Source organism: Psammomys obesus, unplaced genomic scaffold (genome assembly GCF_907164565.1).
Source record: "Psammomys obesus unplaced genomic scaffold, mPsaObe1.curated_primary_1811, whole genome shotgun sequence".
NCBI lineage: Eukaryota > Metazoa > Chordata > Mammalia > Rodentia > Muridae > Psammomys > Psammomys obesus.
In genome coordinates, this window is record NW_026591918.1 from 4,550,706 (window position 1) to 4,576,342 (window position 25,637).

The following is a 25,637-nucleotide window of genomic DNA, read 5'->3' on the forward strand; positions in this document are numbered from 1 at the left end:
CTGGGATCACAGCCATGCACCCCTTCACCTGGCTGGATTTCTAACTTACACAGTCACATGTGCCGTTAGCTACAAGCAATGCTGAGAAATAGCTGGAGTTTTGCTACGTAAAGGGGACGAGGATGGGAGATCGTGTGCAGTTTTTGCCATATTAAATGGAAAGATCTTATTTCTAAGGATCCATAAAGACTGTGTGTGTGTGTGTGTGTGTGTGTGTGTGCGTGTGTGTGAAGAGAGAGAGTATGCTGTCGTGTGTGCCCATAGAGAGCAGAAGAGCCAGGGCTACAGATGGTGGTGAACTGACAGGAGTGGGCGTTGGAAACAGAGCTCGGGTCCACTGCAAGAGATGCAAGCACTCGGCTGCTGGGCCATCGCTCTAGTCCGGAGACATGTTTCCTTACTTGGATGTCTTTTTCAGTAAGATAATCTACCTTGTCCATTTTCCTTTGGAATGTTTTTCCTGTCCTATCAGTTCACACATTATTATTATTTTTTTTACATATTAGGGAAATTAATGATTTTCTGTGCTTCATTGTGTGCCTTTTGGCGGTTATGCTCAAATTCTAATGTTTTTGTTTGTTTGTTTTTCAGTAACTGTTCTCAAAAGACTGTGTCTTCTCTATTTCCAGATAACCCCAGCTATAACGAATTATGTAACTGACAAGCTAGGAAAAAAATTTGTAGAACCTCCACCATTTGACCTGACAAAGAGTTATTTGGATTCAAATTGTACAATTCCCTTAATTTTTGTGCTGTCTCCGGGAGCAGATCCTATGGCCAGTAAGTATATGTACTGTAACACACGCACACACACACACTTTATTGTCTGTGTATGTTTTGCCTGCATCTATATAAATGTACCATGCATAGGCAGCATATTTTAAGTTAAGCATAACTTAAAATAGTTTGTTCAATACACATTGTTATAGGACTGTAAATCCATTAACAAATCTCATATTTAGGGAAAAGCAACCAGAATCTTTCACAGGCGCTGAAAGTTGGAACAGAGTAACAAGTGGTGTTGTTTACTCATGCTCCTTGTAGGCCTGCTGAAATTTGCAAATGATAAAGCCATGTCTGGAAATAAATTTCAAGCTATTTCACTGGGGCAAGGACAGGGACCAGTTGCATCAAAAATGATTAAAGAGGCCGTAGAAGAAGGAACTTGGGTTTGTCTACAGAACTGTCACCTTGCTGTCTCCTGGATGCCCACACTGGAAAAAATATGTGAAGATTTTTCACCTGAACTCTGCAATCCAAACTTCAGGCTTTGGCTCACAAGCTACCCATCTCCAAAAGTATGTTTAGTTCTTATGCTAGAGCCTACTACCTTTACTAGGTGTCTGTTATACGATATTTCCTGAGTTTTAAATTATTAAGCTTAGAGAGTTTCATATAACCTGCTGCTATACTTGCTTTCTAATCCACTTTTGCTTAGATTTTTATGGCTCAAGGTCGTCATCTTGCCTAATACTTTACATTTGCTTTGTCTTAGTTTCCAGTGACAATTCTGCAGAATGGAGTCAAAATGACTAACGAACCTCCCACGGGCCTTCGGCTAAATCTCCTCCAGTCATATCTCTCTGATCCAATTTCTGACCCTAATTTTTTCAGAGGATGCCATGGCAAAGAACTGGTAATGCCCAGTTTTTAACACTCTCTAGTTCTGTTTTTATAGTAATTAATATGTTAATGTAAGGTTTTTATTTAGTTTATATTCTATACTGAGTGTATTTCCTAATGTGGCAGAAATTGTTTCTCTCTGGTTTGTCATTTTATTCCCAGTGTTCTATATTCTGTTTATGACATAGTAGATACTGAAGAAAATAATTTTAAGTTAATGTAATTGAATTTGTAAGCTAAAGCCCAGAAGTGTTTTAGATTGTATCATTTAATCATTCTTCAACAAATATGTGTGTTGTGCACTTTCCAAAGTACAAGATATAAAATAGGAAGAACATAGATACAGAGAAATGTGCCTTTGAAGAGCTTGCATCCTAGTGATAATGTTTTCATACACTATGTTTCTCATTGTATAACTAAAACTATCTCAGTCAGACATCATGGTTCATGCTTGTCATGCCAGCACTCAGGAGACTGAAAGCGGATTGCTACAAGTTTGAGGCCAGACTGTATTATGTAAGCAGTTGTAGGCTAGCCTGGGCTACAGAATAAAACCTTGTCCAGCAAGTGGTATTGGGAAAACCACATTAGAGTGAAACTAGATCCCACTTCTCACCCTGCACAAAAGTCAACTCCAAATGAATCAAAAATTTTAAGACCTGAAACTGAGAATCTCAGAGAAAAAAGGTAGGGAAAACATTATAAGAAATGGGCACAGAAGTGGGTACTCTAATAGGGGGAACAGGGACTGTTTCTGACATGAACTCAAAGGTGGACTCTTTGACTTCCTCCCCCCACCCCTGGGGGAGGAGCAGCCCTGCTAGGCCACAGAGGAGGACTTTGCAGCCAATCCTGAAGACACCTGATAAACCAGGGTCAGATGAAAAGGGAGGAGGTTCTCCCCTATCAGTGGACTTGGAAAAGGGCAGGGAGGAGATGAGGGTGGGACGGTGGGATTGGGAAGGAAAGAGGGAACGGGATACAAAGTTAACAAACTGTAACTAATATTAAAAAAATAAAAATTAAAAATAAAATAAAAAAGCAAAATGAAAAAAAAAAAAAAAAGAAAGAAAGAAATGGGCACAGGCAAGAAACTTCCAAATAGGACTCCAGTAACTCAGGAAATAATGTCAGCAATTAAGAAGTAAGATTCAAACATTATGAAATTAAAAGCCTTCTGCATAGCAAAGGAAACAGTTATTGAAGAGACAGACTAGAGTTGGAGAAAATCTTTGCTAACTATATATCTGACAGAGAATGAATATCTAGAACATACAAAGAACTTTAAAAACTCAACATGAAATTAAACAACTCAGTCACTAAATAAGACTATGAAATGAACAGTCTCAAAGAATGAAATACAAACATTCAATAAACAGAAGAAAAATGCTCAGCCTCCATTGAGAGTGCCTTTACCCAAGTGAGATTGACAGTCATTTACAAACAAACAGGAGGCTGGGGAGACGGCTCAGTCACCTACATGTCTCACAACCATATGTAAGGCCAGCTCCAGGGGAGCCTCTGTCCTCGTCTGATCCTCACAGGCACTGTGTGCACACGTGCATATACAAGAAAGCAGACACATACATGATACATGAAATAAAATTCAAAAATCTTCTCTTTGGAAAACTAAAAATGGATCTACCATACATGTGTGGATCTTTATTCAGAGGGCTCCATGTCAACACATCGCAGAGACACCTCACACAAACATTTATTGCAGCAGTATTCAGAGGAGCTAAGTTGCGGAGCTACAGTACATAAACAAAATGGGCTTTTCAGCCATGAAGAAAGTGAAGTTGTGCCATTTGCAGGAAAATAAGTACAAAGGATGTAAACATGTTAACTGAATTAAGCCAACTCAAAAAAGTCTCTAATGTGTTTCTCTCTATTTTATATAAGAAATCATATATGTGTATTATATCAAGGTAGAAGCAACGCTATCTAGGAAAATAAAAAAAATAATGAGCCACAGAGGATGATGAGAAAGAGAATACGGAGGCGCAAAGGCAATGTGCTCAGTGTACAATATACACTTGCATGAAAATGCCTTCATGTACACAGCACCATGGCAATGGAGACATGCCGTGAAATTTTAAAAATAAATAGTAAACCTAACCCAGCCAGTAAGTGGGCTACTGAAAGCGTACAAAGTGCTCAGCAGCTGAAGTACACACAGCCAGTAAACTCATGGGGATGCTCAACTTCCTAACCATCCAGGGAAAGGCAAACTAAACCACATAGAAATTTTATCTTATCCCTACCAGAATGACTATCCAAGAGGACATCAAAGTCCTAGTGAGGATGTGGATGAAAGGGAACCCTTACACTCTGCTTGGAGAAATGCAAATTGGTCCAGCCACTTCAGAGTTAGTATGGAGATAACTCAAACAACTAAATCGAGAACTACTGTGTGACCTAGCTGAGCCACTTCTGGATAAATTTCTTTCTTAGTCAGGGTTACTGTTGTGGTAATGAAACACCATGACCAAAAGCAAGTTGGGGAGGAAAGGGTCTATTTGGCTTACACATATGAGTTGTAGCCCATCATGGAAGGAAGCCAGGACAGGAACTCAAATAGGGAACCTGGAGGCAGGAGCTGATGCGGATCTGTGGAGGGGTGCTGCCTACTGGCTTGTTCTCTGTGGCTTGCTTGTCCTGAACCCAGGACTACAAAACTAGGGATGGCCCCACCCACAGCAGGCCGGGCCCTCCCTCAGCAATCACTAATTAAGAAACTTAGCCACAGGCTCACTTGCAGCCAGATCTTATGGAAGCGTTTTCTCAATCAAGGCTCCCTCCTCTCTGGTGACTCTAGCTTGACAGAAGACTAGTGAGCATACTATTCAAAGGGTTCTAAAGCAATACACCACAGGAGCATTCATATGGCTGTTTACTGTAGCACCATTCACAACAGCCAGGCTATAGAATTCTCTTGAGTATCCACCAAAAGCGGATACAAGGGAGATTATCATACTAAGCAAAACAAGCCAGACACACAATGACAAATATCACATATTTTCTTTTATTTGCAGGTCTTGGAATTAATCACACACACACCATATAAACATAGTAGGGAGACTAGGGAAATAAGTATGATTAAAGTACATGATATATTTGAAACAAATTTTCTTCATGAAATGTAACACTGTGTATTGATGTCATGAATACAAAGGAAAATGTCAATAAAAACTGTAAAGCATAATAACCTCTAAGTAAATAAGTACACAGCTTTGCACGTGGTGTTGAAGACCTTAGGTGACCCAGCATAACACTCATTTTCCCTGTCTGAATTCTTTAAAACCAAGAATCTCACAAAAAAGCAAATACATAGCAAAGACAAAACCACAACTTTATTGATATTGGCTGTCTTCCTCTACTGATCTTTACCTTAGTTTTTTTTAAGCAGGGTCCCACTGACTCTAAAGCTTGCCCTTCTGCCTAGGCTGGCTAGGACTCGCATGTCTCTAGCCCCAACTCTGGAGTTACAGGCACACTACCACATGGCTTTTACATTGGTACGGCAGATTTGCACTTGCTTTCCCAGCAAGAGCCATCTCTGCAGACTCTCCAAAACATTTTGAGTCAGGGTTTGACTAATCCCAAACTCACAGCAGTCCTGTTGACTCCCAAGTGCTGCATATGTGCCATAGATATGTGCCATCATACCTGGTTCCAACATTAACTATTTTATATTAAGCCAAAAAAGAATAATATTGAGGGTAAGACAAAGGACTGAATGGTTCAAAGACTACTTTCTCTGCTAAATGATGATTTCTATTCCCTACTTGTGCACAATCACTTTGTGATACTGAGAAGATTCTTTAGGGTTTTAGAAGAGAGCTTAGCAGAAGAGAGAAAGCTGCATGGTGTTTGGGGCCCCACAATCAGAGGAAAAAGGTACAGAGACAGAAAATCACAAACAGAGCTAATTTGGGGCTCAGGTTACTCAAATAAAACGGGTGCTGTATTGGAGAAGAAACCCCCTCACCCTTTCGGTATTACAACATGGATCAAGCATTACTGGGACCCATCGTTGTTGTCTGTGAGATCCAAAGTTAGTCTCCATGCCATGTATCCTAGTTTTGTGGTTAACAGTGGTGACCTTCACCAAGCAACTTCTCTGGAAGCAAAAACAAATAGATGATAGGTCAAATAAAAGTATACCCTGTTTTACTTTCTGTTTCTGTGAGAAAACAATGAGCCCAACCGACCCACGGAGAAAAGATTGGCTTACATGAATTGATGACAGCCTATCGTTGAAGAACATGAGGGCAGGAATTCAAGGAGTAGCAAAGACAGGAACTAGGAGGAAAGCTGCTTGCTGGCTTGCTCAGCTCCCTTTCTTACATAACCCAGGCCCATCTGCCTAGGAATGGTGCCGCCCACCGTGGGCTGGGTCCTCCTACACCAATCAGCAATGAAGAGAATGCCTCGACATGCTCACAGACCGATCTGATGGAAGCTGTTTTTTTAACTTTCTGGGTGATTCCAGGAATTCCAGTCTGTGTCAAGTTGACAAAAACTGACCCTCACAGAGAGTAAACGCCCTATATTTGTTCTCACTGTGCCATAGATTTTCCTAGAGGGCTTGTTCAACAGACCTCACTGAGCCCGACCCCTCAGAGTTCCTAACTTATTAGATCTAGGAGGAGGCTTAAGAATATACAGTCCTTACTCTCAGGTGAAATTGCTGCTGCTGATTCTGGGGCTCATACTTTGGAAACCACTGTTCTAACATTTTTTCAGGTGACTAATTCATAGTCACGTATAAAACTCTTTATATGTGGCTCCCAGAAATAGTTGGCATACTTTTGGTAATTTCTAACAATTGAGCCAACAATAATTTGAGTTATCATCATTTGGCCACTGAAAGGATATACGATCTTTTATTATAAATTGTTGATATCTTAGCCATTTAACAATGATATCAATTGCTTTTCAGTTTCTACATCATCTATGCTGAGTTATAGTCTCTATAAAGGATGTGATCTCTGTTCAATAAGTATTTACTGAATACCTACTAGGTGCAAGGCATGCTCATAAATGTATGTATATGAATATATAGCATATATATGTGACATATGTATTTGTCATTAATATACTTGCAATCTATTGTGAGAGCTCTAAAGAAATGGGTGTCATCCTCCAAGGCCCTGATACAGGAGACATACAAGGCATCCATGTTAAACACTAGAAGATGTCATGGATAAATCAACTAAAAATGCTTTTACTACTGCCAAATGAAAAGTAACAAAGTTGGGAATCATATACTGGAATTTATTGATATTCTCTTCATTAGTCATTCTTTTGCACGTATAGTCTCAAGTACATGCCCACAAATCTATAAGATAATACTAAGGGCTGGGATTAGAGAGATCTATGAATGACAGGCACCATGAACCAACAATTTATAGAGTAGTAATAATTTTCATTTAGTAACACTTAATATTATGTTTTCTTAGCTTTGGATATGTGAATTAAGCATAGGATGAATGCTTTCTATAGAAAGAATGTCTTTAGGTACATGCCTTTTTAAGATAGAAGTGTGTAATGATAGCTGGCCATAGAACCTTGTGATAAATAGATTATCTGTTTTTCTAGTTTTACTAATAGAAATCTAATAAGATTTTTCGCTTGTAAAATTTTTGCCTTAAAGGTATGGGAGAAGTTGCTTTTTGGAGTTTGTTTTTTTCATGCCCTTGTTCAAGAGAGAAAGAAATTCGGTCCTCTGGGTTGGAATATTCCATATGGATTTAATGAGTCAGATCTACGCATCAGTATTCGGCAACTGCAGGTAAAATGAGAACAGAACAAGCACTTATGAAAGATCACTGTTTAACATCCCCTAGGATACATTATATGGTGTTTGTGCCAAACTTTATAATAAAGATAACAGGTTATTTTAATGGAGATTATTGATACTTAGCTGGAGATATGACTCAGTAGTAGAGTACTTGCCTAATATTCATGAGGCCCCAAGTTTGATCCTCAGTGCTGAAGGGGAAAAAAGAGTTAAAGATAATCTTTTTAAAATAATGAATGAAAAAAATAATAAATGAGAAACCTTAACTGAAAAAAAAGTCCTTCAACTTGAAAATCTGTTTAGTTGCTGGAATCAGTGCTTACAAACTATAATATATGTTGAATGACTTTGATTTAAACATTGTTTCTGGAACTAGTAATAGATACAGAGAACATTTTATTTAAAATATTTGCCATATAACCTGTAAGCGACCAACTGAGAACTCGCCATCTTCCAGGCCCAAGATGGTGGTCTCCTGCCCTCAACCTTCCCAGCACCGGCACTGAAATCCACAGACATCAGCTAGATCCAGCTCTCATACCTGTAGGCGGTGGGGACATGGAAGGAGATTCGTCTTTAAACCATCCTCATCTGGTCATACTGCACAATAGCTCTTTCCAAAAGGCCAAAGCAGAAAACTGACAGCTAAGTGGGTACTCAACAGGGAGAGAGTTGTCTTCATTTCTTGCACATGGTACAGATGGAACATTCAGTTCTTTTGGGGTCTCTTCCAGTTTTGGAGAGACCCAGTAGAACATGTATTTGCCCTCCCACAAACAGAAGGAAGGGAAGACTTTTTCGTATATCACATAATTCATTCCCTCAAAGAATAACCCTCCCAGTCATTCAGGGTCCTTTCAACGCTCGTGTACTGAAATCATGTCACCATGGGAACAAGGACCCAGCCCTGAAACTTCAATTACCTTGTTTTTCTCTCATCATGAAAGGTGACCTAAAACAGGCATCAGGTCCTCAGCATTGGCACTGTTAATGTCTGGGCAGTTGTCCTGTGCATTAACCGCATCCCATCCCTATACCCAAGAGATGCCAGTAGCACCTCTCAGCCACCACAATTCGAATTTACTGATCTCTAGTCATTGCAGAGTATCCCCTCACGGATAAAGTGGACCCTAGTTCATGAAAAGAAACAGTTTATTATGGGGATCCATATTTAAAGGCTTTAGCGATTTCCATGTCGTCTATTTAAGTTTTTCTCATTTAAAAAACCATTATGAGGACTGGAGAGAGGGCCCCGGGGCTAAGAACACATACTTCTCTTGCCGAGGACCTGAGTTCAGTTCCCAGAACCCGTGCTGGGTAGTTCACAACCGCCTGTGACTTCACCTGTAGGGGACCCCATGTCAGTCTGGGAGCACCCACACTCACGTGTTCTCATCCCACACACATACCATCATCATCATCAGTCACATGTGATTTTTAAAGGAAAAGAGTTTTCTGAGGGCTGGAGGGTGGCTCAGTAGGAAAGAGCACTTTTACAATCTCCAGCACTTACCTTCATGCCTGTAACTCGGCATTAGGGGCCAGAGACAGGCTAATCCCTGGAGTGTATGGCCAGGCAGCCTAACCAAAGAGGCAAGCTTGCAGTTCAAGGAGACTGGATTTCAAGGCAGTAAGGGAAAGAGACAGAGACACTTAGTGTCCTGACCTGGACTCCACATACACGCACTGAAGTGTGTGCGCATCACACACAATCTGCATGTGAGCCAGGCATGGTGGCTCACTCTTTCATCCCAGCGCCTGGGAGGCTGAAGCAGGCCTATTGGCATTAGTCTGAAGCCGTCTGGACTAGAGAGTAAGAGTGAGAAAATAAATAGCGATGTATTTATATCAGAAAAAAACGGAGAATGGAGACAAAGTAATTCAAAACAAAATACTGAACACCAGAAACCCCGATAATCATTCTTCCAACCCTCTTTCTGCATAGGTAGGGAAGGAAAAGAACTTGCCATTTTAAAGTAAAAATGAAATAAGTGAATTAAAATTTTTCTTTTTTCACTTTTGTCTTTGCTTCAGTTGTTTATAAATGAATATGACATAATCCCATTTGAAGCTATCTCTTACCTGACTGGGGAGTGTAACTACGGAGGAAGAGTAACAGATGACTGGGACAGACGCCTCCTGCTAACCATGCTGGCTGACTTTTATAACCCATCCATCATTGAAAACCCCCATTACAAGTTTTCTCCCAGTGGGAACTATTACGCGCCACCCAGAGGTTCTTATGAGGACTACATTGAATTCATTAAGGTAAATGGTGTTCTGAAGCCAGGGCAAGACAGGTGTCTGTGTGTGTGTCTGTGTGTCTGTGTGTATGTGTGCATCTGTGTGTATCTGTATGTATCTGAGAGGGTGTGTGTCAGTGCGCGCGCGCGCGCGTGTGTGTGTGTGTGTGTGTGTGTGTGTGTGTGTGGTATATGTGTGCATGTGTGATGTGGTGTGTGGTGTATATGTGTCTGTGTGTGTGTGTGTGTGTGTCTGTTTATGTGTGTGGCATGTGTGCAGTGTGTGTGTGTGTGTATGTATGCATGTGTGTCTGGATCTGTGTCTGTGTGTGTTAAGTGAATGATGAGCTGTACCCTCTAATGTACAAGTTTAGTCAAGAAAGATTTTAATAAACTTTCAGACTCGTTTTTGTTTGAGTAATTACTGGACATCAGAAAATCTGAAGCTTTTGGGCTTAAAATGAGAAAAAGCATATAATTTGTATTAATGTTAATATTTTATGTAGACAGAAGCTTCAGTGAAAGGACTGAGACCCAAAAGAAGCAGTTTGCTTTGGAGTTCATAAAGCCACTTTAAAACATGGCGACTGTGGAGAACTGATAAAACAGAGGAAAAGCCGTGGACCTTACAGGGCCATAAACTGTGAGAAAGTGATTAGGAACAGATGGAGGAAACTAATGGAGGATAAAGTTATCTTGCTGAGATCTGGGCAGGTTCCCCTAGAACGGCTTTCTGTCTCTAGTTAAGAAGACACTGTCTTCTCTCCTTGGCACAGCACAAGTGGAAACTTGTGCTCTGTTGTTAGGCAGACGAAGGGAGGGCACAAACTCTAACCCTGTCCATACTAAATCGCCGTTAGCTCAAACTGGTTCTGCTAAGTGCTGTATTTTGAAGTGGTGCATCCTGATCCCAGTGAATTTTTGATACGTGCTTAATATGTTTTCTAATAGAAACTTCCATTTACTCAAGAACCCGAGATATTCGGATTACATGAAAATGTTGATATTTCCAAAGATCTTCAACAAACAAAAATCCTTTTTGAGTCCTTGCTCCTCACCCAAGGAGGCTCCAAACAGACAGGCTCCTCAGGAAGCACTGACCAGGTCCTGTTAGAGATCACCGAAGACATCCTCGAGGAGGTAATACTTGGCTTACAGTGTGGTGCTCAGGCCATAAGAGCAACTGAATCTGATTGGAAAGTCCATGAAACAGCATTATAACCTTTAGCAAGATGCTTTACTTAGCATACTCTCATTTCCAATTCCGCTAGGTGCTGAGAATAGTTTCAATTGTTATAAAGCTTTTTGAGGACATTAAGGACAACATTAATGTCAAGTAGTTTGTAAAATGCCTACTACATAGCTAAGTTCCTAGTAACAGTAGTTATGGATGAACTAATGTGCATATGATTTATTTTTATTTCTAAATAAAACGTAGAAGGCTTTTTAAAAACGGAATGTTGTGAACTTGCTGGTTCAAGGCGGGGGGAGTCACAGGGGGTGACTACCAGAACTCAGCCAGCAGCTATGCATTCCCTTCCCATGGTATAGCCCAGTGTACTTAGCCTACTAGGTAATGCAGAACAAAGCTGTATTATCATCTTTTTCTGTGTCTAAATTCAATAGAGAGTGACTAAGGGAAATTTGAACAGATTCTGATCCTCAACAGCAATCTTTATAGTTCCCTTCTGATACAAGTACTGTAAATATGCCCATGCTTTAGCAGCAGACACCCTGACAGAGCAGAATCTGGCCTCTGGAGCCCACAGGCTGCGCCACTGCCGGATCCACTGTCACCCTGGCTGCGCTCAGTAAAGCGGGGGGGTGGGGGTGGCACCAATGGCTGCCGTGACGGAGGCCGACAGCCAGGCCTGGCCTCCAAGCTGCTGTTCTGCAGCCTGCCTCTCCACACCTGCTTCCATGGCTTAGCTCTGTGGGGGAAGGATGCTGATTTCATGAATGCTATCTCCAATGAGATCCCCAACAAGGGCCTGGCAGAAGATTTATTGGAGCTAAAGGAGGCTCACAGAGTCAAAATCACTTGAGGGACAGCGCTTAGACTCTTTTAGAACCACACTGGAGCAGGGAGGGCAGTGTGACCCTCAGTTCAGCCCTTCCCTGAATGGGGACTCCTTTGCCACCTCAGGGGTGTGCACTTCAATGCCTTAGGACTTGTCAGCATTCCAAAGCCCTTATCATCTTTTCACCCCGAGTGTCTGTTAGTATTGCCTAGAAATCACATCTTTCTCTTTCCCTATGCCCGAGAACATTTCTACATTTACAAGATTGACTACTTGACAGGAGAGTAACTTAGCCAGTGATAATTGATTATGAGTGAACATAAAAAGTTACAAAATTGTAAGTACCTTTTATTGGTAGTGGAAAACAAGACTTAGTTTACAAAAGGGAACTACAGAGCTTTTCAGAAACCCAATGTCCTTGTCTGTGAAGTGGAAATAATGATTGCTGCCTATGTGTTAGCCATTATTGACATGATGACTGAATGAAACTCATTGTCTCTTCTGAGAGTCACTTGTGATTTTCAACATCTGTTCTTTCAGCTCCCAGATGACTTTGACATTGAGGCAGCACTGATTAGTTACCCTGTGAGATATGAGGAGAGCATGAATACTGTGTTAGTGCAAGAAATGGAACGGTTTAACAAGTGAGTAAATCCCCAGGAGTTCAGGAAGCAACCAGCCGAAGCTGACAAAATGACATGTCAGTGTTGATTTTAAAATGCCCCATTTATTTTGTAAAGTACCATAGCCTTTTGCTTCAGGAGAAACTTTTTTATAATGTAAAAATGATGATGAAAAATATCTATTCTTACTGATTATAAATAGTCATTATTCATGTGACTTCTCATCTGTTACTGTCCTCTTCACAAAGTAAAGACAGGGCTGAAGAGACGGCCCGGTGGCTACGAGCACTGGGCCTGGCTCCTAGCAGTCTCATCAGGCAGCTCACAACCACCTGTAGCTCCAGCTCCATGGTTGCCAACTCCCTCCTCTTGCTCCACTGGCAGCTGTTCCCATACGCGGATACCCAAGCACACACATGATTAAAAAGACAGATCGTTTTAAAAAGAAGGACAGAGTGAGGCTCGGCTGGGTCTATATGCCCTTTCAGCGGTTTCTGACCCTGATATATGCTTCCTTTCTCTTTATTTTTAAGTGCTGCGGCCCAGGTTAACCATCAACTAACCTTTAGACCCGATCTTGTTTATTTGTTGGCTGGTTTTTGGGACAGAATATAGCCCAAGCTGATCTCAAACCTGCTATGAAGTTCTCGCTGGCCTTGACCTCATAAACCTGCCACCTCCACCTCTGGGGGTGCTGAATTACAGGTGTGCACTGCTGTGCCTGGCTCCCTTTTCTTCCTGAAGTTGATTACATCTCCTACGATAAACAAATTACTTACTACGACTTTTATTGAATTTCTTGTAATTCAATATTGGACCAAGAAATAGAAAGTTATTTTTGTTATGAGTTTCCTGTAATATTTTCATATTTATTTTGTTTTCTGGACTTGCTGATATATTAAAGTAAACTATAAGGCTGGGCATGGTGGCATACTCCTTCAATCCCAGCATTCAGGAGGCAGAGGCAGGAAGATCTCTGTAAGTTTGAGACTATAAAGAGAGTTCCTGGACAGCCAGGGCTATACATAGAAACCTGTCTTGAAAAAAAAAAAAAAAAAAAGCAAAACAAACAAAAAAGGAAACTATATTAAAATGCCACGTTGCTCTCTTTAACTCTGGGATCTTTTGGGGGCTTGTTTGATTGCCTCTTTGTTTTGTGGCGCTGGAGATTGGAACCTAGGGCCTCATCGATGCTAGGCAGATGCACTGCCATTGAGCTACATCTGCAACCATAATTCAGTATTTTTACTATATATATAATAATATGCAATCTCTCAGCTAGTTGGGCCTCGTCATCCATTCCAGGTGTGTTTATGGTATTTTCAGCAGTTAAGTGTAAGTAGAAAAGTGTTTGAAAATCAATATGTACTTTATGCTTTGATACAGGGTTTCTATTTTCAGCCATTATATAACACTTTTTTGTTTTGTTTTTGTGAAAAAAAAAATCTTGCTATATAGCAAGACTGTCCTTGAACTCACTATATAGCCGAAGCTGGCCCCAAACACAAAGAAACCCTGTCTAAATCACTAGTATACAATTTGTATGCCACCATGTCCTGTTTGCACACCTTTTTTCAACTTTGCCTGTATTTGCACGGTACCTGTAATGTCATTACCTAATATTTTCCCTTGGGTGATTCTTTGCTTACATAACTTGGGTCCTCCAAAAATAAATTAAAAAAAAAACCCTTATGAAGGTTCAAATGTGATATCTTATAGCTATAGGAAAAACAATCCTAGAATTCATATAATTCATAAAGAATCAGAAAGTATCACAAATATCTAATGTAGTTACCAGCAAAAAGAGCAAAGCTGGAGACATCACACTACCTAAACTCAAAGTATAGTAAAAAAAAAAAAAAAATGGTAGTAACTGAAACAGCATTAACCAGTGGAACAGAAGAGAGAGAATGGAAAACGTGCGTCTGTAATCAACTGATGTTTGACAGTGCTGCCAGTGATGCACAAGGGAGGAGCTACTCTCTTGTCATGAGCGGTGCTGGGGACACCGGATGTGCACAGGGCGAAAGGCCTATGTCATGCCACATGCAGAGCCGACTCCAAACAGCTGAAGCCTAACCCACACCTGTGTGTGTGTGTGTGTGTGTGTGTGCTGAGGGTGTGCCGAAACGAGAGACTGCGTTCCTGGCGTGCATAAGGCCCTGGGCTCGCTTCTCCTCACCAAAGACCGGAGACTATAAACTGCTGAAAGAAAGCGTGAAAGAATATTATATAACTTTGATCAGCACAGTGATTTTTTTCTGTAAGATCTGACCCCCACCCTCCAGGGCAAATACAGACAAGTAGAATAACCTCAAAATACAAAGATTCTCTGATCAAAGGAAACAATCATGTGATGAGAGATATATAAAATACATAAAGAACTCATACAACTTACAGAAATAAAACAAATATTATGATTAATCGATGGGCAAGAGGCTTGAACATTCTCACAGACCATATCCAAAGGCCAAATCTTAGAATAAAGGCCAATACTAGCACCTAGGAAGGATGCAAATGAAAATCATAAGAGCCATCCCTCATTCTCATGAAGATGGCCAGCGAAAAAGAAACTAGGACAGTCATTATGTGAAAACAGCATGGAGGGTCCTCAGAAAGGTACAAAAAATATTACCATGCCACCCAGCAGTCCCAGTTTTGAGTATTTTCCCAAAGATTTTCAATCACTTTGTCAAAAAGATGTCTACTCCTACTCCTATGCTCACTGCATTCCTATCCGCAATTACTGTGTTACAGAATCAACTTGTATCCATGCGTTACATCCACACAATAGGATTTATTTCTAAAAAGGGAGAAATTCTGTCATTTGTAACAACAGTGATGGAATTGAGGACTATTCGCTAAGTGAAATAAGTCAAACCTAGAACGACGAATACTGCACGTTCTCATTTTTGCGAACAACTAATCTTATCTGAGCAGAGTGGGATAGTGGTTATCCAACCCTGGGAGATGGGAGGATTTGGGGCTGGGAGTCAGGGTGTGTGAAGTCTCGGCTAGACAGAAGGGGGAGGCTTGCTTTGTCACATTAGTCCCACAGTGTGCCTGATATGGATAATAATTCTGCACGTGTTACATTTCAGTGCCATAGAAATATAAGTTTCCAGTGTCCTCATGGCAAAATAGGATATATTTGCAGTGACATGTTTAATATGATTTTCTAATTGTATTGAAAATTATAAAACCACCTTATATTCCATAAACATATACATTTACAATTTATCAATATGTAATCTTTAAAGTTATCTAAGTCCTCGGAAGTAATAGCCAGAAGAAAATGTGGTATTATTTTATACTAACATCAAATAATAATAAATTGATATGCTACTTGTATTATTCTATATTTTAAAACAGTATACCACTTGTGGCTGTGCACACCTTTAATCCCAATATTCAGGAAGCTGAGACAGGAGCATCTCTGTGAGTTCAAGGCCAGTCTGGTCTACATAGCCAGTTCCTGGTCATCCAGGATTACCTAGTAAGACCCTATCTTTTAAAAAAAAGAAAGTATGTAATGGCTAAAATGAAAAAATACCTACAAATGGTACCTACACTTACTTCACACACTATCTATCAAGTGGGCACAGCCATGCTTTGGGAAACAGGCCTACAAAGAGGCTGTGACTGTTTCCTGCCATCTTCTCTTTTGCAGATTGTACATTGATGTTTACTATGAAATACATGTTGATAACATGGTTTCTTTGATTTCAGCTTAATTAGAACTATCCGTAACACCCTCCGGGACCTTAAGAAGGCTATTAAAGGGGTAGTTGTGATGGACTCTGCGCTGGAAGCACTTTCAAGCAGCTTGCTTATTGGGAAGGTCCCAGAAGCATGGGCAGCGCGATCCTACCCAAGTCTGAAGCCCCTTGGAAGTTACATCACAGATTTCCTAGCACGGCTGAACTTTTTAGAGGTAAAATATTAGGTAGACAGGTGATAGGTAGACAAATGGATGGATAGATAGATAGATAGATAATTTTATACCTAAAATATATATTATTCAAGTGAAAAATTACTCATCCAAATATTGCCAGAAATTACAAGCACAATATATACTTGTCACCATTGAATGGAGAGATATTAGTAATCAACTGTGATCATTTTAATGTCCCCAGGTTGAATGGAATGTGATTAGTAGTTTCCTGGTTATCTAACCAAAGTATGAATATTATAAAATGCACACTTTTTGAAATACTAAGTAGAAAATAGAAATTATACTTTAGTCGAACTCAAGTGATAGTTATATTTATGAAAGTTCTAAGTCTGTGATTCCCAGACACTGCTGTTTAATGTTATCTTGTGATTTTAATACACAAAGGAAGTTATAAAAGGGCCCAAAACTTAGATTTATCAATATTTGTCCTTTGTCTTAAAAATCAGAGCTTGGGGGGACTGGAGAGATGGCTCAGAGGTTAAGAGCACTGGCTGCTCTTCCAGAGGACCTGAGTTCAATTCCCAGCGACTACATAGTGGCTCACAACTGTCTATAATGAGATCTGGTGCCCTCTTCTGGCGTGCAGGCGTACATGCAGGCAGAACATTGTATTCGTAATATATCTTTTAAAAAAAAAATCAGAGCTTTGTTTTCTATGCTCTCAAAAATGGGTCCTTGACTCTCCCTTCCCAGCGGTCACCCAACATGTGTGGATACAGGTACATACACATGTGCTCACATGTGTGTTCCCATACACAAGGATGTTCAGGGCACAGGAAAGAATAAGGCAACAAACTTGTTTTCTTTCATGGCTCCTCTGCTTTCTCATCTCACGGTTTATGTTTGCACAAAGGTACACTGTGGATAGAGTTACAGGCACACTTTCAGAATGGGGTGTTTCCCAAGAGTTGTAGCAAGTGCTTCCGCATCTTTGCTTACGCTGTATTACTTGGTGCCATGACTTTACGATTGGCCCGATAGTGATCACATGCCCCACTTCAGGAGGTACATATGGTTGTACAGCCCCGCAAGGCTGGACTGAAGTGCAGGGGCTACGAAAGAAGGGCAGTATTCCCTTCTCAGAGGCTGAGAAATAGGGCCTACTTCACACTGACAGGGCCGCCACGTAGTCCTGGCTAATTAAAGAATTCCTGAAAGTAAAGGGCACACTGTAAAATACATGCTGGGGCCAGATCATAAAGGATCCTGACTAGGAGGCTAGGAGGTTTGGTTTTACTTTGCTGGGTGGTTGAGCAGTTATGCAAGACGACAAATCTGGTCCAAACTACGCATGGTCAGGTGTGTTTCAGTGACATTGGTCAGCTATTGAGTAGACACGAGTGGGAGGACTGTGCAGAAAAAAAAGATGGAGAACCCCTGATCCCACAGACAAGGGGTTACCAGAGCTCAAGGTCCAGATAGCACCGGCTACAGCTTTAGTGGGTGGGGAAAATTTCTTAAGATGGTGGCGCTTCATTGGGCTGAGCAATATAATTACATTTGGCCTTTTTGCAGGAGATTTGACTCTTTCAAATTCAGTTCACTCAGATCAGTGCTGAGACCATGTTGAATTTCCAGGAAGAATAACTAGGAGAAGAAAGGGGGAAGAGCATTTGATAGCAGGGACAGTCTCATGATGGAGAGTGCAGGCAACGTAGATGAAAATCAAAATCATGGCTTGTGTGTACAGTGACACTTGTAAAAATGTGTTTTGCTTCCCTTTACAGGAGTGGTTCGTTATGGGGAAACCAGATGTGTTTTGGATCTCTGGTTTCTTTTTCACCCAAGCCTTTTTAACTGGAGCTATGCAGAATTATGCCAGAAAATACACCATCCCTATTGATTTACTAGGCTACGAATTTGAGGTATAAAAGGTCACGCCTTTAAATCAACAGTATGATATTAAATCAGCCGTATATTTAAGCAAGAAGAATATGCAAATTTTACATATTACGGCCCCATATAATCAAATTAAATTACTGTTCTTTTCATTGTGTTTTATAAAGTATGTATTTTGTCTTGTTATATCTAGAACTTTCATAATCTCAATATTTGATACAAATAATCCAGTATTGTTCTTACATTGATAAAAATTAATGTGAGGTACAGTAAAACTTGATAAAACCCTTCAAAATAACTCTCCAAGGCTGGATAGGTCGCTCAGTGAGTAAAATGCTTGCCACAGAAGCATGGGGACCTGAGTTCTGCTCCCAGAACCTGTGTGAAAATGCTGGGCAGGTGACAAGCACCTCTAATCCCAGTGCTGGAGAGGTGACAGGTCATTCCTGGGGTTCACTGTCCAGTCAACTAAGATGGACCCTTCTGAAAGAATGACACCCAAAGCTCACCTCTAGCCTCCACACACACATGCATGCATCTGCCAGAGTGTGCATACACATGCATACGCAAACCAATAGCTATACATACTTTTGTAGGTTACGGCTGAAAAACTTTATAGTCTAACAAGTTTTTATATTAGTGTTTCTTATCATTTGGCAGAGATTTCTCCATGAGATGAAGGTCTGTGGTGAGCAACATTAATAGAGTGGGTCTCTCTCTCCAGGTGATTTCTTCTGATATCGCTAACAATTCACCAGAAGATGGTGTTTATATTCACGGGTTATATCTTGATGGAGCACGATGGAACAGGAACACGTCAGTACTTTGAATGTGAAACCCTCTGTTGCTGTAGATTAATCATAGCTAGATAGATGCTCTCCCGTCTTCTTTCAAACCAAAGGAGCTCTTCTATGAGGAGTAATATATTAGCAGAATCCTTACACAAGTTGTTCATTGTTCAAGCTGGGACAGTTGAGTGATTTTTTTGTTTTTTAGTACCTAAGAATTTTTGCAGATATTCTAGTGGTCTCATTAGTAGAAAAGTTAGCCAAAATTATTATTGTTTTTTGCTTCTACTTGATAACAGCTCCCTTCCATCTTGTAACGTGTAGGACTGAATAGAGTTTAAACAACTGACAGTTTAACAAAGTTCCCATCTAGCGAATGGAAATCTTCTGTTTACATTTGATTGTGTGTGTATTGTATGTGTGTGGGTTTGTGTGAGAAAGAGAAAGATTTCCAGCTTTGTTTTTAGGAAGATAAAAGGAAACTACTAAGCTTTTCCTGGTAAAGATAGTTTCCTGGTCCAAAAACTATCTATCTTCAAAGGCAGGGTTGGACTTTGCTCCCAAGCATGTGAAAGACGAAGGTAGGAGAAATCACTGACGAGGGAGTAATTCTACAAAGATAATTTTCTTTTTTCAGGACAGGGTTTCTCTGTGTTGCCTTGGCTGTGCTGGACTCACTTTGTAGACCATGCTGGCCTCAAACTCACAGAGATCTGCCTACCTCTGCCTCCTTGAGTGCTGGGATTAAAGGCGTGTGCCACCATGCCTAGGCACAAAGATAATTTCAAGACAAGGTCATGGCGAGGCCCGGTCCACTCCCTGGCCTCTGTGGGCTTGTAGCCATATCATAATGCAAAATGCCTTCAGTCCAACATCAAAAATCCCCATAGGCTATCACAGTCTCAACACTGTTTAAAAGTCCACAGCTCAAAGTCTCTTCTGAGATTCATGGCAATCTCTTAAGTTTAAACCCCTACAAAATCAATGAGCATACTTCCAACGTACAAAGGCACAGGATATACATTATTATTCCAAAGTAGGAAGGGAGCCCAATGAGGAAAATACTGAGCCAAAACAAGATCTAAAACAAACTGGGCAAATTCCAAACTGCATCTCCAAACTCAAACTACCATAACCAGCTATATAGACTTCATTTCTCTCCATCTTTCTTCTGTCGTTTGTTTGTGTGTGTGTGTGTGTGTGTGTGTGTTCTGTGACTTGAACCCAAGGCCTTACTCATGCTAGGCAAACTACTCATGCTTCTGAGTAACAGTCCTCACAAAAGTAGTTCAAGCTAGGCTTCAGTGAACTGTCCCCCACCTCGTCCTCTTCAGCACTGTCCCACTCACGTGTACCACCATGGCTGCTCTTACCACCTCCTCAATTTATTCCTTTTTTCTTCTTTTGCCTTCTTTTATTACCTAGTTTTCCTTTCTTCCTAACAAAACAGATTCTCTAGAGAGACAGACTTTTTTAACTTTATTTTGTTTGATCTTGTTTGTCAGAGTCTCACTCTGGACTCACAGTAGTCTGCTGGCTCAGCTTCTCTTGTACTGAGCTGACGCAGTGAGCCGACATGCCCAGTTTATACTTGAATCTTGACCCTGAAAAGATTATTCAGAGTCTTTGAGCTCATACTCTGTCAGTGGACTGAGAGTTGACATGATCATTGTGAGGGTGGAATGCGGAACCACAGTGTCTACTTCATGAGCATAAAAACTGGCAGATGTTGATATGTGTTCACTGTTTTACACTGTCTTTCCATAATCTTCATTTGTTTCTCTCAACTCTTCATAGCCTCCGCCTTCTCCCTTTACTCTTCCCCTTTCCATTCTTCCTCTTCTCTATATAAATAGAATAATTTTTTGTTTCTCTGGTCCTCTCTTATATTGAAGGCCAATGTCCAATTAGCAATCTCGTTCTAATGAGCAAATTTCAGAAATTACTAACAATGTCCTTCGATTTCTCTTTGCAGTGGACTGCTTGCTGAACAACACCCCAAACTTTTGTTTGACCTGATGCCCATCATATGGATAAAACCAAGTAAATACATAACAAAATACATTTGAGTTTTACAGAGAGTAATGGCAGAAACTAATTGTTCCCCTTAATAAGTTTTTTCTCCAACCTTTTAGGATTTAATTCAGTTATGATTCATAAAAGGTGGAATATCTGTGCTGTAAATATATTGTGGCATTTTATATTATTTTGGGTACATTGTTCTGCTTCTTTGTGTTCCTAATCTATATAAGCTACACTTTTAAGGCTAGAGAAATGGTTTATCTGTTAAGAGTGCTTTCTATTCTTCCAGAGGGTACAGTTCAGTTCCCAGCTCCCACCTCTTAGCTCCAGGGGTCGTGGTATCTCTGGCCTGCTCAAACGCTAGCTCCAGGTGATCTGACACCCTCTTCTGGCCTCAGCAGGCCCCGCACACATGGCACACATTCGAAGAGAAGTTACATTCATGACACAGAAATGAGCAAATAACCATCTTTTTAAGATACCATTTTGTTTACTCTATACTCACTTTCCTATGATGGGTCTCATGGTGTGTCAGCCTCTCTTTCGCCTTTCCACACCTTGGATGAGCATTTTCTGGCTGTAAGAGACCCATAGGCCTTAGAGCCAACCAGGAGATCTAAGACCCATATGGAAGCCATGTGGAAAAGAGGTCAACTTTACCCCTTTCTTTTTTTCTTTTTGTTTTGGTTTTGGTTATGTTTGGTTTTTTTGAGTCAGAGTTTCTCTATGTAGCCCTGGCTGCCCTGGAATTTGCTCTTTGACCAGGCTGGCCTCAAACTCAGGCCTCAAACTCTGCCTGCCTCTGCCTCCTGAGTGCTGGGACTAAAGACCCATCATTGTTTTTATTTTTGTTTGTTTTTGTTTGTTTTTAAGTAAACTGAAGAGATGGCCCAGCAGTTATAAGCACTTGCTGCTCTTCCAGGATCTAAGTTGCCTCCCTGCACCCACGTTGGATGGCTTACAACTGTACCTCCGTTCCAGGGGATCCCGTGTCCCCTTCTGAACTCCATGGGCCGTTGAACTTACATTCATGTACTCCCATCCCCACACGAAGAGACACACATGTATGCACACGGTTATTTTTAGAGAGTTCTGTTTTTAATTTATGTGTGTGTCTGTGTGCCGCATGTGTGCAGGTGCCTGTGGAGGCAGGGGTCCAGATCTCCTGGGTCTAGAACCGCAGAAGGTTGTGAGCTGCCAGAGGAAGGTGCTGGACGTTCGCCTGAGGGTCCCTGGAGCAGCAGCCGGTGCTCTTCACTGCTGAGCTCTCTCCTCTCCAGCCCCATAAGAGAACAAAACTTTATAATCAAGTCCTGATTTCCAGACCTAGACTCAAGTACCATATGAAAGTGCTTGCCTTGATATACCAACTATTAAAAATCTTCCAAAGATCACACTCAAGATCTTGGCCATCCTACTACAAGGTAAACAAGTGTTTACCTTTTAGAGACAGGGGCTGTTTCCTCCTTTTAATGGATATGTTTCTCTCTTTTCTTTCCCCAGATAAGAAGTCTGAGATTGTGAAGTCCAAATCCTATAACTGTCCCCTGTACAAGACGAGCGAGCGCAAAGGGACGCTTTCTACTACCGGGCACTCCACCAACTTCGTCATCGCCATGCTGCTGAAAACAGACCAGCCCGCTCAGCACTGGGTCAAGCGAGGGGTGGCCTTGCTGTGCCAGCTGGACAACTAAGCCCGACAATTAAGAAAATGAAGTTTCCAAACTGAATATTGTGGCGTCATTCTTTGACCTTGTCTGTGCCCCGTCTGTCTAATGTTCCACCCTCCATTAGAAAAGTCCCATAACCAGATTCCTTTGTAAGTTTAGCTAGACACCCTCAGGGAAAATGGAAAGCAAACTGTTACTTTGAAGCATATGAAAATCTTTGTAGATTTCATCTAGTTTCTTAAAGGTTGATTAAAAAAATACCTAAGTGGAGGACCTGCCTATCAGTAGACTGGGGGAGGGGCATGGGAGGAGAAGAGGGAGGGAGGGCAGGACTGGGAGGGGACGAGGGAGCGGGATACAGCTGGGATACAAAGTGAATAAACTGTAATTCATAAAAATAATAGATTAAAAACAGAACAAAAAAGACCTAAGTGTTGGGCAGTCAGGTGGCTGCAATCTAATTTATATTAGAAGGCATATTCTCTCACTAGGATTGCCCTTTCCAGCCCCGATCGTTGAGTTCTTTCTTCTGAGCCACCTGAAGTCATCGCGCATGAACACCTCAGATACCTGTAAGTACAGGGAGGAAATGTTAAAGACAGCCTGCGTCTACGAGGAAGTGAAGGTGGCAGAGGAAAACCAGCAGTGTTGCCAGCCTGTGTATGGAGAGAGGTGGGAGGGCGCGCATGCCGCAGTGTGCACGTGAGGATCACGAACTGCCGTAGGGAGCTGATAATCCGCTTTCGCCTTGGGATCCCGGGACTGGAACTCCGCTCCTCAGCTTACCCGCGGAGACAGCTGGGTGACTGTCTCCTCTCTGTCATTGTTTTGGCTTAAAGGTTCTCTTGGTTTGGTTTGGTTTGGTTTGGTTTGGTATTTTGTTTTTCGAGACAGGGTTTCTCTGTGTAGTCCTGGCTGTCCTGGAATCACTCTGTAGACCAGGATGGCCTCAAACACAGAGATCCTCCTGCCTCTGCTTTCAGGGTGCTGGAATGCAAGGCGTGCGCCACCCCTGCCCGGCCTCTTTGCTATTGTTAGTACCTGATGCTCTTATTACTCGGTGTGCTGTGATAATGTTAACATACACGGAGGGGTTATAAATATTTCAACAAAATTTAAATTATGCCAAAATTGTATTCTGCTGTAGGGCTGGCTTGATCACTCAGTGGGTCAAGTACTTGCCATTCCGGCACGAGGACCTGAGTTCAATCCCCAGAACCTACAGACAAAATCTGGATTGGGAGCTGGAGAGATGACTCGGCAGCCAGATACCCTGCTGCCCTCGCGGAGGGCCCGAGAACAACTCCCAGCACCCACAGCGGCCTGGAAGGCCAGCTCCAAGGGTCCAGCACCCTCCTCTCGCTCTTGTGGCCACTGCGCGTGTGCAGAAGCCCACACACAGATGAACAAATCTACACATAATTTTAAAAATTAAGTTTTTAAAAAGCTGAATGTAATGACATCTACTTTGTAATTCCAGGGCTGGGAAGGTGTAATTTCAGGGCAGATCCCTGAGACTCACGGCCAGCCTGCCGAACTAGCAAGCCCCAGGTCACAGTAAACAAGGCGGCGGCGGGAAAGACGGCTCAGCGAGTAAGAGCGTTTGCTGCTCTTGCAGAGGGCCCGGGGTCAGTTCCCACTGCTCACAACCACCTGTAACCCCAGTTCCAGAGGATCCATAACCACCTTCTGGCCTCCACGGGCACCGCCATTCCCATGGCGCGCACACACGTGCAGGCACACAAGCGGCTTCTGAGGGCTAATACACCGGCGTCGATGTCTGGCTTCCACACATGCGCGTGCAACACCTGGACACACAAATTCAAAACGAAGTTGTGTTGTGTTGTGTTGTAATTCCTTTTTTAGGGTTCCCAGGGTTCTGCAGCTCGGGGAGTACATAGGTGTGCATACACAGTGAATCTGGGGGACCTTGTTTTGAAATGGTGTTGGGGACCTTGGACCTCATGCGCGCGCTGCTACCCCAGTCCACTTATTTTGAGACAGGGTATCGCTAAGTTGTCCAGGCTAGCTATGAACTCACCTTGTAGCCCAGTCAGGCCTTGAACCTTGGTTCTTCCTGCCTTAGCCTCCCCAGCAGCTGGGATTACAGCCACTGCTACTAGGAGAGGCAGGTAAATTACTTTTGATAATGCATCAGAGCAAAATGTTGGTTCCTTTTAATTAAGAAATTCTGGTTTATAGAAGAAAGTTAATTCAGAATATAGCTGTTCTGGCAAGAGCCATCACATCCAAAGATCTTTTAGTTCTATGTGATCAAGCTGGAATACAAACACACCTTTAATCCAGGAAACAGAGGCAAGCAGATCTGAATTCAAGGCCAGCCTGGAATAGAGCAAGTTTCAGGTAAATAAATAAATAGCTTATTTATCCAGGTGTAGTGGGATTAAAGATGCCTTTAATCCCAAACAATGAAGGTAAAGTAAGTTAATTTGTAGAAGGAAGCACCCATGTTTGAACATGATGTCTAATTGAGTGGCAGAGAAAGCGACAAATTAGAGAAAGATTTGACAGACTAGGATATGCCCGACTCTCTGGAGGAGAGGAAAGGGAAACTACAGAGGGGGGAGGGAGAAGGATTAAGAGAGGGAGAGGGAAAGGAGGCAGTTTTTACCAGGACAGTAATAGAGAGAGGTTGCAGAGAGAGAGAACTCTGGTGAAGATGGAATAAGCCAGAGAATGAGAAGGAGCCAGTAGATTAGAGCAGATTGCTTGAGTTAGTTTGAGGCTCAGACAGAGCAACTCAGAGGCTGAGAGAGAAGCCAGACTGATTAAATCAGCTGGGAGAGTAGTTTGAGCCAAAACAGCTGAATTGATCCAGCCAGCCCAGAGCTAAATAAGAACAAAAAAGGGCGAGTTTATTAAGAAGTCTCAGAGGCTGAAAAGGTTCTAGGCCAAGGTCACATTGCAAAGAGGCTAGAAGCGTCCAGGACTAGGCCTAGGTTAGCAGACAGAGGCAGGGAGCCTCGGAGGCGACAAGTTTCCAGGACTAGGCCTAGGCTAGCAGACAGAGGCAGGGAGCCTCGGAG

General features: G+C 41.8%; 1 protein-coding gene across 1 annotated transcript in view; it reads left to right on the forward strand.

Annotated features, from left to right (window-relative positions):
- Dnah12 (dynein axonemal heavy chain 12) overlaps positions 1–22,832 on the forward strand; it is a 127,066-nt gene extending 104,234 nt beyond the window's left edge. The window contains exons 49-60 of the mRNA XM_055612309.1: positions 630–780; positions 1,045–1,298; positions 1,496–1,636; positions 7,283–7,420; positions 9,464–9,697; positions 10,624–10,812; positions 12,234–12,337; positions 16,046–16,250; positions 17,999–18,136; positions 18,835–18,926; positions 20,874–20,941; positions 22,424–22,832. Of these exons, the coding sequence (XP_055468284.1) occupies positions 630–780; positions 1,045–1,298; positions 1,496–1,636; positions 7,283–7,420; positions 9,464–9,697; positions 10,624–10,812; positions 12,234–12,337; positions 16,046–16,250; positions 17,999–18,136; positions 18,835–18,926; positions 20,874–20,941; positions 22,424–22,614 (1,905 nt within the window). The 3' untranslated portion in view covers positions 22,615–22,832. The remainder of the gene's footprint in view (positions 1–629; positions 781–1,044; positions 1,299–1,495; positions 1,637–7,282; positions 7,421–9,463; positions 9,698–10,623; positions 10,813–12,233; positions 12,338–16,045; positions 16,251–17,998; positions 18,137–18,834; positions 18,927–20,873; positions 20,942–22,423) is intronic.
- The last annotated feature ends 2,805 nt before the right edge of the window (positions 22,833–25,637 follow it).